Here is a 19,048-nt window from a genome sequence, read left to right as displayed (position 1 = left end):
TGGAGAGAAGTGTCATTACAGCCCAGCCTGCAGTACAGCTTTATATTAGATGCTCATGTAAAGTCTGAGTGCAGTTCAGCTTCTTTTAAGTGCAGACAACAGATAAACGGCTCCACTTGACGTGATTATTGATCTTTACGGAGGTTTGACTGGCCTGGGAATAAGGGGTGTGGTTATTGTACACATGCGGCAGCTTCGCTCATATTTGGGGTTTTCTCGCCCTCCCCTTTCGGCAGTCACATGGGCGCTTCCTGCTCTCCCGTGACACTTTTGAACAAATAACAGGGGAACGAGGCGTGCCATGGCTGCCGTGTTGTTATTGGGCAGCACATCTTTCACGGCGTCAAACTCTCGCCACAGCTCTGCCCTGTCCACCGGCCTGCAGCGGCTACATCTCAACGTCCACCACGCATCTGACTCCGGACATCTTCTTCCAGGAACATCCCGCTGAGACTCGCAGAGACACACCGACTCAGGACAGAAACTAGGACTCTGAAGCAGGAAGTGTGTGAAACTGTCTCGAGGACGTTCAGCGGGGTGAGTTGGACTGTCGTCGGTGTGTTTGGGGGGGACAGTGCGGCTTCTTGCACCGTGCAGGAGCGCTTTAGCCCGGGTGCGTTGTGTTTTGACAGCTGGGCGAGCCGCCGGCGCGGTCACTTCCTGACAGAGACTCTGAGAACGTAAACAGACATTCATGTGAGACGCAGCAGCAGATGTGGCGTAGTATGCGTCCACGCTTTTACCTTTTTTGCCCCGCAAAAAGCGCAAAGTTTGTCTGCCGCAGTTGCTCCACCCTCATGCTACGCATAGATGATGGAAACGGTGATTTATTTTAGTAACCGACTTGTTTCTAACGTATGGTCCACGGACCCCGAGAAGGGCTTTTACGTGGCTTCAGGCGGTCTGCATCCCTATCAGAAACGTCAGCTCAGTGCAACACTAACGTATGGAAGTTTGTTAGAGCCACTGTAGGAGGAGGGTGATAAGATGAGGAAAAGTAAGAATTTCTGAGATTAAAGTTGTAAGTTTACTCACAAATTAACAACAAAAAACTTGCAGGACGAAAAAAAGAATTTGGGGCTGGAAGTTGGTCAGAGTTAGGGGGTCACAGCCTCCAGTTCATAAACCTCACAGATAAACCGGAGAGTTGTGCAGAGTTACATCAGGTTTCACAATAACTATAAGTTTTGACTTTTATCAATGAATGGTTTTTATTATGCCAGATTTTAGGGGATGCTGCAGGTCCCTCAGCACCCACAATTCCCACGTCGGTGATTCGATCATCCACTGCAGGTGGAAAACACAACAGCGGTGGCATCTGTGGTATGATGAGATTGACCCAGCCTTGCAAAATGAAGTGATGTTGTTCCTTGACCAAAATTTTTTTTTTTTTCTTCTACATTTGTGATTTTTATCTCAGAGAATTTTCTGAGTTTTTCTCCCAAATTTATGACTTTATAATCTCAGAGAATATGTTTTTTTCCTGGGACATTTGTGATTTTTTTCTTGTAAATATTAAACTTAAATCTCAGAGAATATCCAAGTGTTTTCTCATAAAGTTGTGAGTGTTTTCTCAGAATATTACCCCCCTCCCCCGACTCTATATTTATTTATTTATTCGTTGTACAATGGTCATAATACGCCTTCATAATAACAGCATCCTACTGAACATGACCGTGAGGCTAAATACATTCAGCATCAATTTCAATAGAGGAACTAAACATTTGAAGGCAGAATGAGTACAGTTTTCCTAAAATGTAAAGACTCATTCAAAAATAATCCCTCTCATTCATCACTTATGACCCACGAGAAGCGTGTGCTGGTGTCTGCATCTGCAGAGACGCTGCACTCTGCCTGTTTTTTCTTATTTTGCTGTGTCGGGGATGTTTCTGGCTGTCAGCCTTTGGAGAGTTGGTGTGCAGCCTCCAGCCAATGACAGTGCACAGGGTGTGAAGGCAGGACTCTACAAACTCAGGACCAGATATCAGATATAAGCAAGCACTCATCATGTTCTGGGGGTGTCTGGATAGGGATCAGTGCATGTACTCAGTTCTCACTGAAAGTTCAACTTCCCTGTTATAACCACTGACAAGTCATCTCACCATGGTGGGGTTGAAAGAGTGTCTCATCAGTTTTTATTGTACTCGAGACTTACGTTGCGCAACAACATTAAAAATAGCCGATCCACTGGGTAAAGTGTTTTAAAGGGCTTTTTAGTCAGCCAGTGGTTAATGCCTGTACAGTATCGCACACAACACATTCAGAAATCTGTCAGATTGGGCTGCACCATCGATTATTTATATGATCGATTCGTCTTCTGATTATTTTCTGGATTTATCTTCAATCCAGTTATCATGTAAAATATCCACTGTAGTCTTCCAAAGGCTGGCATTTAATGGCCGACGGTCTAAAACTCAAAGCATATTCAATTAACTGTCATATGAGACAAAGCCTGTTCTCACATCTGAGAGACTGTGAGTGTTTGACATTTTAGTACGATTAAGCAATTAGCAAAAAACGATGCCGATTCATTTTCAAATCAATTAATTGCCTCATTGTTTCAGCTCTGGTTTCAAAATGATGTGAAAATTGTACATAGGAAACCAGTCACTGGGTGTGATCCATACAATAGTTAGTAGCTTATGTGTCTTCATGTCCCATCGTGCTTTGTGGTGTAAAACTTCTGCCCTAGTTCAGGTTTCTCCATCATGTCATTCCTGTATATCATCTACTAACTGACCAACAGCCTCAGTGATGAAAGCTGCCTCATGCAGGAACAATGGCAAAGGTGAACGCTGGCGTCCGAGAGACAACCAAGGTCACCTGTGCGCAGAGGGCCACGCTCAGGCCGCTCAGCTGAGATGTGTGTCTGCTCTTTGCTGTGAGCTACATGTAAAAACAAACAAGCAGCTGTGAAGCAGCTGACTGTAAATACCGACCTGAGGTGCGAGCTTTCTTCAAGAAGAGTGAGTCGCAAAAACTTCACTCACAGCCCCTTCTCTGTGAGGGGGCGCAAAGGAGAGAGGCGACTGAGTGGAGGAAAGTAAAAGAACAGGTCAAATGAATCATCCTAGCATCAGGTGATCGTGCGGCACCTGAGTGCTGGTGAACTGAATGCAGCTCTTTCAAGTGAGCGGGTTGTTTATCTGATGCTGGCTGCATTCACAAGTCGATGCATCACATGCTTCACATGTGCTACTGTGCACATGATGGTGTTCATTTTTAGGAAGCACAAAAGGGTAAAAAAAATGATACTGTGTGCTTATGCACGATAAGGCTGGCTGCCTGTGTGTTTGTGGTTTGTTGCTACATTTGAAACAGAGAACAGCACATCAAGTAGCTGCATACATGATGAAATCTGACACCATATTCTGCAGGACAAAGTGAATGGTCTCATGTTGTCCCTAAATGAGGCGGGAATGCTTAAAGGTGCAATATGTAAGAATTTTAGTTTAAAATGTCCAAAAAAGGAACTAAGATTGTCAGCAGAATGTGAAGAAGTAGCAGTTCTGACATGTCAAAGACATCCATGTGTTGTGCTGCAGAGATATCTACTGAAGTTAGCATGCTAACCAGCTAGCCCTAGCCCGTCCTGTCTCATAATATCACTGTGTACCTCAACAGGTGATAATCCGATAGTATAGCCCCTCATAGTTGCCGTGTTCACTGGGAGGCTGCTGAGCCTTGTTACGTTGCCCGCAGAGTAAACGCCAACAATCCCATGGTGCTCCCCGCTCATGGTGGGTCCAGACTCCAGTCTATAAGCTAACTGTGCTAAACTCTGCACAGCTAACTGTGCTAAATACCTACACTAAGCAGGGTGAAAAAGGAGAACTGTGCATGAGAGATGAATTAAGAGATCGTTTGCCCGTGGGTCTCTTTGAAACCTGTCCTCACTCACTTCTTTTTCACAGGCCAAGCAGACGGGCTCTTCACCAACCATGTCTACCGAACGCACCCCTCTGATCACCTCAGGGGTATGTGGTCTTACTGTGACCTCAGGCGCATGTGGCGCGGAGTCGGACGCCACCCCTGAGACCAACTCTGGGTCACCAAGCAAAGACCCCCGCAAACTGAACACTTTTTTTGGGGTGATGGTGCCGACCATCCTCTCCATGTTCAGCATCGTGCTCTTCCTGAGAAGCGGTGGGTGATGCTGCTTCGAGTTGCAGACAGTGGGTGTTTGAATACATCGTGTACATTATAAGTGACGGTGACTGACACTGATGCGATCTCTCTTGCAGGGTTTGTGGTCGGCCATGCCGGGCTGTTACAGGGTCTTTTAATGCTGATCGTAGCCTACACCATCATATCTCTTACAATACTCTCCATCTGTGCCATTTCCACCAATGGTGCCATACAAGGTGGTGGAGCCTACTGTATCCTTGGAGAACAAACATGTTCAAAATTTTCTTGAGTTTCACTTTCAGCTGAAACATGGGCCTTAACAAAATGTGACCAGACATGATAAGCCGGTCTCTGGGCCCAGAGTTTGGAGGAAGCATTGGTTTGATGTTCTTCCTGGCCAAAGTGTGTGCATGTGGAGAGTACGTCCTTGGGCTTGTAGAGGCGATACTTGATGTATTTGGTTCAGATCCTGGTAAGATTTTAGTTCTGTTATGTAATTTTCTAGCTAACTAACATCCGACTTTTGTTCCTACAACAGCATAAATGAATATGCATTTTTTGGAGGACTCTCAGTTTTCTGCCTGTTTTCCTCTGTCGTAGAGTCCTCTCTGTCTGGGGGGGTGCATGTGCTCCCTCAGGGTTACTGGTACACAGTGCTCTACTCCTCAGTCGTCCTGCTGCTGTGTCTGCTTGTGTGTCTGGTGGGCGCCCACATCTACTCCCGCACCGCCTTCGTCATCCTGCTGGTGGTCACCGTATCCTTGCTGTCCATCTTCATCAGTTCTGTAGCGGTCAAGCCTCGAGATTTTGTCATCACCCACCAGAGGTCCGGCAACCAGACCGTCCACTACAACGCCAGCTACACCGGCTTTAATGCCACCACTCTGAGGAACAACCTGGGCTGTGAGTGTTGGGGGCCACCAGATTGATGTCAGTGAGGATGTGAAAGTGGGTTCACGAGCAAAGCTTTGTGACGCTTATAAATTTAGAAGCGTCTTTTAATGGCCCTGCTGTGGTTCCTCATTTTTCTCATTGCAGCTGGTTACGCGTTGGACTACAGCACCAGATCTGTCATGTCTTTTGCCACCGTGTTCGCCGTCATGTTCACCAGCTGCACGGGGATCATGGCTGGAGCCAACATGTCAGGTTGAAGCTTGTTGTCTTACATGTATAATCACGTTGCAGTGAAGGGTTTCATCGACTGTCAGTCAGTACATTGGCTGATTCGCTGTATGTCTCATTACATTTTTGAGTAACTTGGCCTTAAAACGGTACTCACAAATTAATGCATCGGTATTAATAATCCAATGATATAATATCTAATAGCATAACTCTCACAGGGGCACACACACACACACACACACACAAACGTGAAACGCACCCTGATGTTTGTTCTTATGCCACATGTCCCTGAAGGGGAGCTGAAGACTCCAAGCATTTCCATCCCTAAAGGCACCATCGTAGCTGTCTTTTACACCTTCACAGTCTACGCCCTCCTCTTCATCTTGGTCAGCGCCACCTGTGACAGGTCTGAAATGCTCCATAAGAGTGTTTACATATTAATATTAAAAGAGAGATCAACAATAAGTTCAAGTCACGACACAAATGAGTGGTTGTTCTTTTTCTTTAGGACGCTGTTGATTCAGGATTATGGGTTCCTCCAGAAAATAAACATCTGGCCTCCGTTCGTCACCATCGGGATATACTGCGCCTCTCTGTCAGCTGCGATGTGCACTATGATCGGCGCGTCCCGTATCCTCCACGCTCTTGCTCTGGATGACCTCTTTGGTGAGGCTTGAGGTTTTTTACTCATCATATCGGGGCCTTCTTTGCATGCGTGTGAGTCATTTTCTGAAAGGCGCTTGTCTCCTCGCAGGTTTGCCATTAGCTCCAGCTGCCATCACATCGAGCTCGGGGAATCCGTGGGTGGCAGTGCTGTACACCTGGGGTCTGGCACAGGTGAGCGCAGTCTCTGTGGCATACGGTTGCGTATTTTCAGAATCACAAGACGTGTCCTAAGCTGTGGTCTGTGGTGTGTTTGTGTTTCAGTGTGTAGTGTTCGCAGGTGAGCTCAATGCTATAGCAAGTTTGGTGACTGTTTTCTACTTGCTTGCCTACGCTGCGGTTGACCTGGCCTGTTTGGCTCTTGAGTGGGCGTCGGCTCCAAATTTCAGGTAATAAAAGATCAGTCGCTATTAAAGGAACAATAAGAAATCGGTCATCTTTAGTGACGTCTCTCTGCAGTAGGCATTATGATCATATTTTCCAACAGCCTTAAACTGAATCCAACAGTGAATCAGATGTTTCAGAAAAAAACAAAACACCCACTGATTAGGTCAAATATCACAATTTAATGGCTGAGACAAAAAAGCTAATTTGAGGATTTTTTTAAGATTTTGACAACTAAGAGATTACTGTGAAAAGGAGAGTTGCACCATCGAAGTGAGTGTCAGGAGTAGAGAAAACTCGACATTTGGCTGCAGACTACTCAAACATTTTGGAGCTGCACAAAGATCGAGCTGTACCGGGTTATGGTTTGTGAAGTCTTGAAAAAGACTCTTGGGGATGAAGTACCCAGGAGTTGGATGGTACTTTATGATCTGGCAGAGGAAACTGTACTAAATGAAGATAAGTACTTAAGGTTTTAGCGGCTGCCAGTGACAAAACAGTTAGTAGAAAACGGTATATAAAGGAAGGTGTTTTCTTTTAGAGATCACAGGCTCAGAGAGTGAGATGAGACTCCACATCATCTAGTTTAACAACTCTATCAGCTTCACTTGTTATATTACTGTCATATATTTTATGGCACAGTAAAAGTGATATTATTGCCTCTGTCCGCTTCTGTTTTTCATGCTCGCTGTGTGTTTAACAGGCCGACCTTCCAGCTCTTCTCCTGGCACACCTGCCTGCTGGGCATTCTGAGCTGTTTAGTGATGATGTTCGTCATCAACCCCGTGTACTCCTCAGGCAGCATCGTGCTCCTGTTGCTGCTGCTGCTTTTCCTCCACTACAGATCGCCCACCAGCAGCTGGGGCTACATCAGCCAGGCTCTCATTTTCCATCAGGTATCTGGACTCCTGCACACACACACACACACACACACACACACGCACACAATCAGACATATACAGACTGGTTTGTTAGCAGCGCTGTCCTCCTTTTGGTTTAGGTGCGTAAGTATCTGCTGATGCTGGATGTGAGGAAAGACCATGTGAAGTTCTGGAGGCCGCAGGTGTTGTTAATGGTGGCCAACCCTCGCTCTTCCTGCCAGCTCATCCTGTTTGTCAACCAGCTGAAGAAGGGAGGGCTGTTTGTGCTGGGCCACGTGCAGCTGGGAGATCTGGGTAATTCTCTGTGGATGGTCTGTGCTGGCCATCTGCAGCTAACAGTATTAAATTATTCTTATCTTTGAATCATTTTCCTCTGTGGTTTCATTCCTCCCCCCACCCCACCCCACCCCCCACTGAAGCTGAACTCTTTTACCTGAACTCCATGGTGGAAGGCTACCTGTAGGGCTTTCACTTTCCATCTGCTGCTTGTCTTGCATTATTGATAAGAGAGTATGTTTTCGATGAAGCGCTGTGACATCAGAGCTGAGAGTTTAAACCAGCCAAATGTGGGCTCCTTGATTGTTTTGCTAAATAAGTATTATCCTTTCAAAACTGTAAGAAAATATATAGTGTGACACACCCAAGGGCACAGAAAGCAACTGATATATTCTTGTGTTTATTCACTCGAACTCACAGTTTGCCTATCTGCCCCCTGGTGACCATTAGGACACATTACAATGTCTACAAACTATTTCTATGGTGGAAAGTGACAATTGGTCAAATACTGTACTTAAATATACGTTTGAGGTACTTGTACTTTACTTGAGTGATTTCAATTTATGCTGCTTTATACTTTTACCCCACTTCATACGACAGTTATGCATTGATGCATCAATATCAACCATCTAATAATGTAATACATAATAATATATCAGGTTTACAATATATCACGTTTACTTTAAAATACTACTGAAGTAAAGTAAAAAAAAAAGTGTCAAATGCCGGATTTTTTCTTGTAATGGAGTACTTCTTCCACCACTGTTTACTTACCTCTTTTCTGCAGTCATGCTGAAATGTGTCCAGTAGAATTGCGTCTATGAAATGAAGCCCTGTGTTGAATTACCGTTTGTCTTATTCAAATCCAGACACCCTGCCTTCAGACCCGGTCCAGCAGCAGTACAACTTCTGGTTGAGCCTGGTTGATAAACTCGGGGTGAAGGCTTTTGTAGACCTGACGCTTTCTCTCTCCGTCAGACAGGGAACACAGCATCTGCTGCGCATCACAGGCCTTGGTGAGCTCTGATGTCTCTTATCCCAGCTCACATGGACATACTCAGTACAGATTATGACGTTGCTTTTTCTGCACTCTGTGACTCGTGTGCACTCTTTTCTGCTCCTCTCTACAAGGTGGCATGAAGCCCAACACACTGGTTTTGGGTTTCTATGACAGCTGCACTCCTGAGGACTTCTTCCTGCAAGATACTGCATTCTGTGACTCTTCAGTGGGACAAGGGACTGAAGGCGAGTATAATTTTGGGGTGGACTTGCCTTCACTGCAGGCCCATTTCCCCCCGGTCCGACACGTCGAGAGCCCACGCTGGTTATCGCCGGAGGAATATGTAGGGATCGTTTCTGACGCCATTAAAATGAGCAAGAACGTGTGCCTTGCTCGCTATTTCTTCCAACTAGAGGGAGAGGGTAAAGATAGCAAGGTCGACGGGTCGGAGCGGACGATAGATGTGTGGCCTCTCAACCTGTTCCAGCCAGGCAGCCGTGATTATGAGGATGTGTGCAGCCTCTTCTTGCTGCAGATGGCCTGTGTGCTCAACATGTCCAACAAGTGGCGCCACGCGAGAATGAGAATCTTCCTGAACGTGGAGACTGAGTCCAGTGACCAGGGCTGGGTGGTGAACGAGGAGACGTTCAGAGAGTTGCTGAGGAAGCTGAGGATCAGGGCGTCGATAAAGATCGTGCCGTGGGACTCAGTGGTGCAGCACCACAGCCATCCGGACGAGGAGCCGACGCGAGCTCTGTCCAAGGGCTTCCTGTCCGCTGTGAACTGTATGTTGATGGAGCACAGCTCGCAGGCTGCTGTTCGCTTCCTGTATTTACCTCGACCTCCCGCTCATCACAGCCAGTCGCAGCAGTACTTGGCTGAGGTGGAAGCAGTGACCAATAGTTTAGGGCCAACGCTCCTGATCCACGGTGTCACCCCCGTCACTTACACTGATCTGTGAGCATGTGCACTCGTGAGTTTTCTTCACATTATATCATTTGATAATCTACATGCGGCAACGCAAGTATAAACTCCGGTTACATGTAAAATTAACACATAATGTAATGAAAAGAGGATGCTAAGGTGTAGTATGTAGCGCCAGTTACTGTACTTTCACCTAATGCAGCTTTTTTTTGCAGTTTTATTGAAGCTTAGAGAAGGACCACAGTCGAGTGCATTTTTAAAATCAGCCACTTTAGGTTTTTGTTTTCAGATAGGATATTTTCCTATTTTCATGTACTTGAACTGGCTTGAGCCAAGCAAAGGGAGAATACTAATATTTGCAGGTGTGATTTATGTTGATATAACCTCTTGTTTGCATTAGCTTTAGGTCTGTCTTTTAACATGAGACAGAAATAAACAAAGTGTCAAAGGTTCCTCAGAACAAAAATAGAATTTGTTTTGAGCATTACGGGTTGTCTAGGACATTGAATATGGAAATGTCCATATATGATTTCAGGGATAAGACGAATTTGTGGTATTTTGACTGCAGTAAGAACTTATTTTCCTTTTTCAGTTTCTAAATGGTGTTGTGCTAAAGCATAATCATTGTTTTTTTGTGTGTGTGTTTTTACTGCCTGCTTCTTCCTACACTCTCACATTTCTGCTGGTTACTGGACCCAAATACTTATTGTTTCTGAGCTGATGTCATGAGTTTTGTTTTCAATGCACATCTGCAAACGTTTTCTTTTACTGTGTACCTCTAGTCTTTCCAAAGGGATCGGTTTTGTAAGTTTGACCTCAGAATGGCGAGTAGCATTGCTGCTGTTGTATGTGCTAACTTGAAAGAAATGCACTTGTTTTTTGTCCTTCATGATGCTGAATATACACCAAAAAGGGTTATACTGATGGTTAATGTGGAGGTCCATCCTCATCCAGTCTCAGTCAGAACCAGGTCCAACAGTGATTCAGCCAAGATTGAAAGCAGAGCAAGTTGTCACATTTTTACAACTGTTAATGTAGCACTTTTACAAAATGCAGCATAAAATGTTACTGCATTCTTGTCATGTTAACTTTACAGTGTTGCAACACTCACATGGAGCTTTGAACAAAACACAAAAATGTAGTTCCTGAAAAAGCCATTTGCACGACTTGGCTTTGCCCCTTTTGGCATGTTCCATGTAGAGTTGTGGTCATGTGTATGTATGTGTGTATGTATGTATGATCAGTGAGAAAGCCTTAAAGGAGTGACACTTGTCTGGTCTGTAGATGTACACATTACACTGCTATTTGTCACAGGAGTAAATCTATGTCAAAAGTACTGTGTATTGTTACCTTTGTTACTGTAATACTGTAAAATTTTAACAGAAAACATGTATTTAAAAGATTGCTTTAATGCAATACAAACAGAGATCATGTCTGTGTTTTTTTCAAGAGTAATCATGTAAATTTTAATAGAAACAATAGAGAGGAGCTCTAAAGATAAATAAAATAATTGAGAATAAATACACTTCACAGTATTTACTTGTAGTGTGTAGCTTATGTGTTACAGCAGTCTTGCTATAATTTTACATACATTTCATGTATGTGAAAAGTGAACCTACACTGATTCTATTATAATGCCTCCATTTAGCTGCAAAACTCAGTCATGCCAGTAATCTTCATCTGTTTATTTATTCATCTATTCATCGAGTGAATTTCATCCTGTGTGCAGATGCAGGCACACGGCTACGCCTCGTTTTCACTGAGCTTTTCCTTTTCCCTGCACACTTGTCATTCATATTTGGTGTCTTTTGCGAGGTTTCGTAGCTTTCTGATGAAGACTGATGACATACGAAGCCAGTCCGGCAGGAGTATCGAGAACGCCATGTCCTGCAGGATGACGGGGAAAAAGAAGGAGAGATGTTGAGATACTGCAGCAGCTGACAGTTTGTAAGTGCTGATACGGTAGTTTGTCATGTCTCTGACCTGGAGCGCATGGGGCAGACAGCCGCTGGTGTAGCTGGAGTGACCCACAGTGTTCAAGGCCTCCCGGACGAACCCTGAAGGACTCTTCACAAAGAAGTTGATTGTCATGGTCTTTGTCATGTTGGTGGAAACCAGGAAGGGGGCGACGCACTGGGGAGAGATGGACCATGGTTTGACAGGCTGAACTTCCCTTTACATCACATGAAAAAAATAAAACGAGCAGTCCCGTCCAGCAGGACCCACAGTGTATCTGATGCAGTGGATTAAAACAGGAAGATAACCTGAGTCAGTGAGAGCAGCAGGGGGCAAAGGTTTCGTTTATGAGCTGCATGTTTGTTCAACCAATAAAAATGCACTGTTAATAAGATTAGTCTTTGGCTGCATACACGACAGCCTCAGATGTAGCTTGAATGCTTTGTTCTTGCTTATTGTCTAACCATAAAAGCTTAAAAAAGGGCAAAAATAAATAAACATATAAATGCGGCTACATTTTGGGTGGGTTGATCTTGCACATTATATGTGATGTTGTGATACTGTGTTTTTATTGGATAAGATCTGGTAAAAATCTGTCGACCTCTCCCTGTAAACAATCTATGATCTGTTTCTGCATTCCTTTCTGTTTTTACCCTCATTAGCAACTTCACAGGATATAACTTCCCGCCTCCATGATGACATTTCCAGTGTCCTGAAATCCAGTTAAACCTGTACTTAAAGTGGATCCCTCATCGCCCTGTTTTACTCAACACTCAGTTTAGATGAATTAAGGGTAAGACAGTGTGTCTCTGTAAGTAAGAGCTGGACAATAAACGGCTTGGGCTGATAAATTGGCTGATATTAGCTAATCACTAATACACTGGTATTGGCATGAACAAAGGCCAATTAAGATTAAATTAAAATCTAATCTTATATAATTAATAATTAATAGGAAATTGCAGTAGAAAAAAACAAAAAATGTCTTTTTTAGGAACTATCTCCATAGTTTGGACAGCACTGACTGTAAAATATCCCACTCAATGCAAATCTTTTGCCAAGTGAAGTTAAGTGATCCCTATCACAAATGTATCAGCCAGAAAATGCAGTTTTGGTAAATCAATTTTTGGTAATCAAGTGTCAACTTTTTCTTTTCCAGAGACAAGCTGTTTTGTTTTGGTAACAGGTTGCAATTTTCTTAACATTAAAATATATGTTAAGAAAATAAAAATAAAAAAAATAAAATTTAGGGCACTTAGGGCAAGACACTTCACTGTATAAGACCATGCTTTCTGTAGTATTTTAAATCTTCTCCACTTGAGTTCATGTGAATGAGCATTGCAATTTTTAGGTGTCGCGTACTTTACCTGAACAATAATTCCATTTGACTTGTATTCAGCGTGCAGACACTGAGAGAAATATCTCACAAAAATCTGAAATAAAGAAGAAAGTCAAAGTCACAAAGCAAGCAGACCAGTGAGTGTGACCTGGCTGGGATGCATTTGAATGAATGTTTGTATGTAAATAACAGAATATGTGGATGAGGAAGTACCTTAGTAGCAGAATAAAGGGACAACAAAGGCTGTGGGTGGATGCCCACTTCAGAGGAGATATTGATGATCAGTCCTGTCCCTCTAGAAGGAGATGGAAGACAAAAATCAATAAATTCATCCTTTGTTCTCATTACTTCATGCTCACCATTAGCTTCTGGATGTTTGTGACAATACCTTTCAAGCATGCCTGGAAGAACCAGTCTAGTCATCTGAGTGAAGAAAATATAAATCATGATGTTTCATTATGTAGCAATAGCTATTTACATAATCCAACCATGTGTTCAGATACAGCAGAATAAGACATGATAAAACATGCTCATAAATGCATCATCTTACCTGTGGGACAGACAGCGTGTTACAGTTGATAAGATGAGTGATTTTCTGTCAGAATAAACACACAAGGGAAATATGTGAGTTAAAAACCAGAGACAAACGTGACCTCTAACAGTCTGAGTCAGTAGGAACAAATCATCCAGTCTTCAGAAAATGACATTTGCATTGCAAAACTTACCTTTTCGGCATCAGGCATTTCCAGGAAATAGGCAAAATTATCAGAAGAGGTCATTCCTACATTGTTAACTGTTTGGGAAGCAAGCACACAAACCAGAACCATCGTTAGGAAGCATTTGTCTTGCGTCAGTCTTCTTGTCTTCAGACACACACTGCTAATTTAGGTCTGCCAAGGTTCAGGAGGAATTTGCTTGCGCTCACGGTCATTTGGTTGAATTAGCCTACAACATGTAAAAACATATTTTTACATTCAAAACTACTATACTTTTTCTCTGTCTTGTCGAGAGCTGGATGCGACCATTCTGTCACCTGTGTGGCAAATATGAAGCTACAGCCAGGACACCATGAGATCAGCTGAGCACAAGGGTGGAGATGTGGAAAAGGTGGTAACAGAATCCACCTGTGTGAGGGACTATTTCTTGTCCAGCTGTGACTTGCTGGAGTCCTGTCAACTGTGAGGTTGTCCTATTACCCAGAATTCCAATCTCCAGTCCCTGCAGTTCTTTGGCTATAACAGGGTAGATGCTGTGGCCGTCTGTGAAGTCCACTTGGATGGTGCGAGTCTTTCGTCCATAATGATCCTCTGCAGGACACAAGGAGTATTTTTAGGTTACCGCAAGTGCTCCGGAGCTGCACACAGAAAGACAACCGTGTCCTCTCTGATTGGGAAACAGCTGTAGAGTATAATTTTTCATTTGACTCACCTATCTCTTTGGCAACCATTTGAAGTTTATCATTAGATCTGCTTACCAAAACAACATCCAGGCCTCTTCGTGCCAGCTTACACAGCGACATGCAGACAGACAAGTTGGTCAGCTTTCTTAACCCACAACAAGACTCAGCACTGATGAAAACACTCAATCTAAACCAGCTTCACAAATATCACTCAACTGTCCAATGCTCAAAGCTTGAAATTTGGACCAAAAAGTGGAGAGAAATCGCTGATGAGGGAAGCTGGAGACTCACCTCACTGGCATAAGCTTTACCAATTCCAGACGTGGCACCAGTGACAACTGCAAAAAGGAGAAAACACAGACATGTCAGATGAATCTATTTCACATTCATTTACAATCATCTTCTTCTTCATCATTCTTAAATTCTATATTGTCCTTTTGGCAAAAACGTTGCATGCAATTCTGCATTTTAAACAGTCTGCATGACTAAAACCCGGCCGTTCAAAACGTTGAACCATAGTTTTTTCAGAAAGTGTCAGAAGTAAAAAAAAAAAAAAAAAAAAAAAGAGTTTGCCATCACCAGGACGGAAATGACCCATTAAGTAGGAATGTGGACAAGTTATCGAGCTGCTCATCAAACTGCTCTCTCAGAGAGGAAGTCTGGTTTGTGCTGCCAGTGGAATGTTAAGAGAAAACCTTTCTGTTCTCTGATGTTCATTAAGTCACTGTCTAACACAAGATCAGCATCATCCGTCTGTTTCAGAGCTGACTGCTCTCATTTGCATTTGGCCTTTCACACACACTCGCACACACGCACAGACATGCACACACACTTACACAATAGTGAGTGAAAGCTACATTACCTATAATTTTATAGTAGCAAACACCTTAAGTCTGATACTGGTAATAATTCATTTTTCTATGAAAGTAACTTGTGAACGACAGAAAGTGCATTTTCTTTGATATTACCTGCCCATTTCCCGTATGTTCTTAAATCCACCTGCCAAAGCTTTGACAAAACATACTCTCTGAATCCACACCAACATCTCCAGGCCAACTTCAGCAGGTGGAAAACAACAGTAAATCCCCCGATGACGGCCAGTACGTCAGTATATGACATTTTGCAGCTGAGTGTGGACTGAACAGGATTCCCTTGTAGCACGATGAGCAAAGGTCTAAAATGTGAACTTCTTGTGCACTGTACTCCTCCCACACTACTCCACCCCTCACTGTGTGCTGCTGTCACGAGGGAACTGGAACAACAGCCCTAAAGCCACACGATACACCTGAGCCTTAGAAACTCCCTGCAGACTGAACTGAGGGAACTGCTCAAACCACCTTGATACTACATCATTTTCTGTCCAAACACCTTGCAGAAGAAGCCACCTCGACGACTTCCGGTGTTGTATCTCAATCTAGCATTCTGAAGACCGTCAGGATCACCTGAGGACTTTGTTCCTTTGTGTATTCATTTTGTTTCCATGGTTTGAGGTCGCACGCTCCTTAAACACTGAGGGTTTGGCTGCTTAAATATTCGTTGAGGATCATGTTTTTCTGGTTACAGGCCATTTCACAATGAGAATAATAAGATTGTTTAAAAAAAAAATCACATGCAGGCTTGGATGTTGCAAGAAAATAAGAAAATTAAATGTTAAAGGCTGCTGATAGAAAAAGATCATCTGATTGGGGTATATGATGTCTTCAAACTGTTAAAATGTATTGTGTACAGCTGAAGTTTGAGAGCTTTTTCTAGGATGTTCTGAACAATACTTGTTGCAACCTGCAAAAAGATGCTTGTCTGCCTCAGCTGATCTGAAAAAGATTTTTAAGTTAAGAAAAGAGACAGCACAGAATCACTAAAACAAGAAATTTACCGTCATGGGATACTCCAGCAAAGAATGTTTAAAGTCATTATGAGCTCCTACATTTCCCACAATGCAACTTGCAACCCTTGCTTGCATCTAATCAGTAAAGCCCAAAACAAGACTATGACACCAGCAGCTGCCATGGAGATAAAAACAATAACGTAGTTGAGAACGTGACACAGTATTTCAGTCAGCTGATAAGTCCTTGCTGCAGTTACAGTCTGTCACGTTTTAATGTCTGCAGAAACAGTCCTACCCATTCATGTAAAATCAGCATCTGTACATTGATAAACTGAAAATGCTCTTGATTAAACGTCTGAGTGATAGTGTTTGAGATACCAGCTGTACATGCGTAAACAGCCCTGTGATCCAACCGATGAGAAAAAGATGAACATTTTATTTCTCCTTGTATTTCTCTGACAATCCATCCAGTCATTTTAGGTTGAGGGTCTTGAGGCCTTTATTTTTTGACCTTGAACACTGAGCGAAGTGAACAAAACAAGAGACACTGTCCAGCTGATGTAGGCTTACACACAAATAAACTTAAAGCAAGTAATCGTGCTGTGATTACATGTGAAACTGTCACCTAGCTTTCCTTGTTTCTAACAGACAAAAATGATCTTAACACGTGTAAATTCACACTGCATTTAGATGAATAACAAAGTGGTGAACCAAGCCCTGTCTCAATGCAGAATCCTCTGTATTAGATGGTGCAATATTCATCCCTCGCCACTCATGACAGCCGTGTCAGAGGCTTTATGTTTTAAGGTTGTATCACCGTCCTTCCATTCATCCCATTCTTATGAATGAAGTATCGCAGGAATGCACTGAAGGAATTTCTACAAATTTGGCACAAATGTTCACTTAGACTCTAGGATGAACTGATTACAAATGACCTTGCAGAACATGTTTCTGGCCATAACTCGAGAATTCCTGGGTTAATTATGACAATAACTTCACATAAATGTCTCATAGGATCAAATGCTGAAGTGATAACATTTTATATCCAAAACTGTGACGTAATGTTGTGAATAAACACTTTTCTGGCCACTGTTGAGCACCATAACTCCGGAACAGAAGGAGAAATTGTTACCATATTTCACATTTGGTCACATACATTATGAGTCTGGACATGACATAACATGAATGTAAACTGCAACTTCACTGGTTGGCAGAGGCATACAACCACAAGGCGGTAATTTTAGTGATTACATATTTTAAACAGGAGTGGCAGAGTCTAGATCACCAACAGGGCAGATGGTCTTGCATCAGAGCTAAAATCTAGCTTTAACGCCTTTAGTATTTTAGTGTGAATTGTGCTTAGTTATTACTAACTAATGAGGTCATTTTTTTCTATTTAGTGGGTTAATCCAGTCCTGATTGTTCTGCAAATAACTTTGGCCAGGTGTTTTTGGAGGCATAACAGAGGGAAACTAACAAAATATCTTGTGTGTGTCAATTAAATTCATAAATTAAATATTTACATCCACAATATATTATTTTTTTTCCTCCTTTCACAGCCAGTGGCGCCTGTGAGCCTTGAATAAATGTATGAGTGGAAATAAAAGGCAGTAAAAACTGCAACCATCAGAGGGCGCTGCAGCCCCCTAACAGGCCACGGCTGGACCTGCGGTTCACAGAGAAATCTACAGTGCCTGTACAACCTGTACAACTGAGACTTGCTGATGTGGAAGTGTAGTTCTGCACGAGTGAAATCTGTTTGACATTTCCCTTTATCCATGTTTAAAAGTCAAAGAAAAAATCCAGAGCACACCAGTGCAAAGGTGAACATAAAGAGAACATGCAATAGAAAGTGCAGCTTCATCTCTTAGATTATGTAAATTCATATTTAATCTTACAATACTTATAATATTTACAGTATATACATTAGTGGATAAGACAGTTCACCCAGTGAAATATACAATGTCTTGAGGGTGTGGTGGAGTTAGAAGGACACAGTATGGAAATACCTTAGCCTTCTAACTGTGTGACTCTCATGGAAATGTGAAGCTTGTCAGAGTTGAGTGGGTTGGAGGTGTGTTAGTGATCGGGCATTTATTAACTTATTTATTCAGTGTCTCTGATGTGGAACATTGTGAGATGGTATTTTCTAGTCAGGTTGTGCAAGTTAAAAAGCTACAGGAAATCCCCAGTCAGCAGCAAAAGCTGAATGACTAAGAAGAAGAAGAATCGGGGGGAGACATTCCCCTTTATTTGTCACACACACATGCGAGCACGGCACACGGAGGTGAAATTTGACTTCCGCCTTTAACCCATCCTGGTCGTCCCTCCTCCGCAGCAGACCAGGAGCGGTGGGCAGCCAGACCGGCGCCCGGGGACCCATTCTTCTGCGTCACCATTGGTCAGGTGGTGATCTTCTTGCATGTTTTTAGTGGGGGTATATTTTTACGGAGGATACCCCAGGTGAACACGGGGAGAACATGCAAACTCCACACAGAAAGGCCCTCCTCGAGCAGCTGGCACCGAAGCATGGTGGAGGACACACCCGGTGCCCGCAGCGAGATTCGAACCCGGGACCTTCTTGCTGTGAGGAAGGTCTAAGTTATCTATTCCAATGGTTTTGGGTGCAGTGGTGTAAAGTCAGTCCTCATTCTCTTAGTTTTTCATCTTTTAAAACCTTTCAAAACTGCTACTTCTCTGTTATTGTTTTTAATTTGCACTTTATAGATCATTGTGGGGCGTGCCCAGTGTCTAAGACCAGTGACAGGAGGTCTCCTATTACCTAACATGCATTTTAAATAACACTCAATGCTCTTCAGCGAAGATTCCCTGCTTTTCCTGCAGCTCTCAATCTGTGATCCTGGAAAGACTGAGTGATGTCACCTGTGGGAGGCGGCCAAATTAATTCACCTGATCAATTAAGTGGGGTCATGGTGGAGGCAAATGGCTAAGCTTGTCTATCGCTCCTCCCACAGGCTTTTTTTTTTTTTTTCAGTGTTTGATTAATTAACTCTGACAAATAGCTTCACAGGAGAAAGCAAAGAATTCCAAGAGAGATGTACTTATAAATCAAATCACACGGCAGCCCTGAAGTCATGTGACCAAGCATATGCCTGTGTGCAAAGGACACACTTGACATATTAAAATGTAGATA

The 19,048-nt window shown here is 43.1% G+C and overlaps 2 protein-coding genes across 2 annotated transcripts; one reads left to right on the top strand and one right to left on the bottom strand.

Annotated features, from left to right (window-relative positions):
- The first annotated feature begins 214 nt into the window (after positions 1–214).
- On the top strand, positions 215–10,938 carry slc12a9 (solute carrier family 12 member 9). The gene is made up of 14 exons (XM_076750806.1): positions 215–537; positions 3,915–4,146; positions 4,245–4,379; positions 4,463–4,600; positions 4,729–5,031; positions 5,167–5,274; positions 5,545–5,656; positions 5,759–5,916; positions 6,005–6,087; positions 6,178–6,302; positions 7,001–7,193; positions 7,298–7,472; positions 8,324–8,470; positions 8,586–10,938. The coding sequence occupies exons 2-14, from the start codon at positions 3,942–3,944 to the stop codon at positions 9,413–9,415; spliced, it is 2,712 nt and encodes a 903-aa protein (XP_076606921.1). The 5' UTR covers positions 215–537; positions 3,915–3,941; the 3' UTR covers positions 9,416–10,938.
- A 220-nt stretch (positions 10,939–11,158) lies between these two features.
- Positions 11,159–15,532, bottom strand: hsd20b2 (hydroxysteroid (20-beta) dehydrogenase 2). Its single transcript, XM_076750807.1, has 11 exons — positions 15,038–15,532; positions 14,361–14,407; positions 14,099–14,174; positions 13,867–13,977; positions 13,396–13,463; positions 13,221–13,265; positions 13,059–13,093; positions 12,884–12,965; positions 12,699–12,764; positions 11,362–11,511; positions 11,159–11,265 (listed from the first exon to the last, which is right to left on the bottom strand). Exons 1-11 carry the CDS (start codon positions 15,186–15,188, stop codon positions 11,167–11,169), a joined length of 930 nt encoding a protein of 309 aa, XP_076606922.1. The 5' UTR covers positions 15,189–15,532; the 3' UTR covers positions 11,159–11,166.
- Positions 15,533–19,048: the final 3,516 nt, after the last annotated feature.

Source organism: Chaetodon auriga, chromosome 15, assembly GCF_051107435.1.
Source record: "Chaetodon auriga isolate fChaAug3 chromosome 15, fChaAug3.hap1, whole genome shotgun sequence".
NCBI classification, from domain to species: domain Eukaryota; kingdom Metazoa; phylum Chordata; class Actinopteri; order Chaetodontiformes; family Chaetodontidae; genus Chaetodon; species Chaetodon auriga.
The sequence above is the reverse complement of the archived record's forward strand: the minus strand, read 5'-3'. Positions and strand labels throughout refer to the sequence as shown.

Bases quoted from the DNA above. Each gene is read 5' to 3' on its own strand.
- slc12a9 (XM_076750806.1), top strand. From the start codon at position 3,942: ATGTCTACCGAACGCACCCCTCTGATCACCTCAGGGGTATGTGGTCTT. The intron at 5,657-5,758 runs GTCTGAAATGCT...CTTTTTCTTTAG, and splicing joins GTCAGCGCCACCTGTGACAG to GACGCTGTTGATTCAGGATT. The intron at 5,917-6,004 runs GTGAGGCTTGAG...GTCTCCTCGCAG, and splicing joins TGCTCTGGATGACCTCTTTG to GTTTGCCATTAGCTCCAGCT.
- hsd20b2 (XM_076750807.1), bottom strand. From the start codon at position 15,188: ATGTCATATACTGACGTACTGGCCGTCATCGGGGGATTTACTGTTGTT. The intron at 11,512-12,698 runs GTAAAGTACGCG...ATCTCTCCCCAG, and splicing joins CAAATGGAATTATTGTTCAG to TGCGTCGCCCCCTTCCTGGT. The intron at 11,266-11,361 runs GTCAGAGACATG...GTCATCCTGCAG, and splicing joins GTCTGCCCCATGCGCTCCAG to GACATGGCGTTCTCGATACT.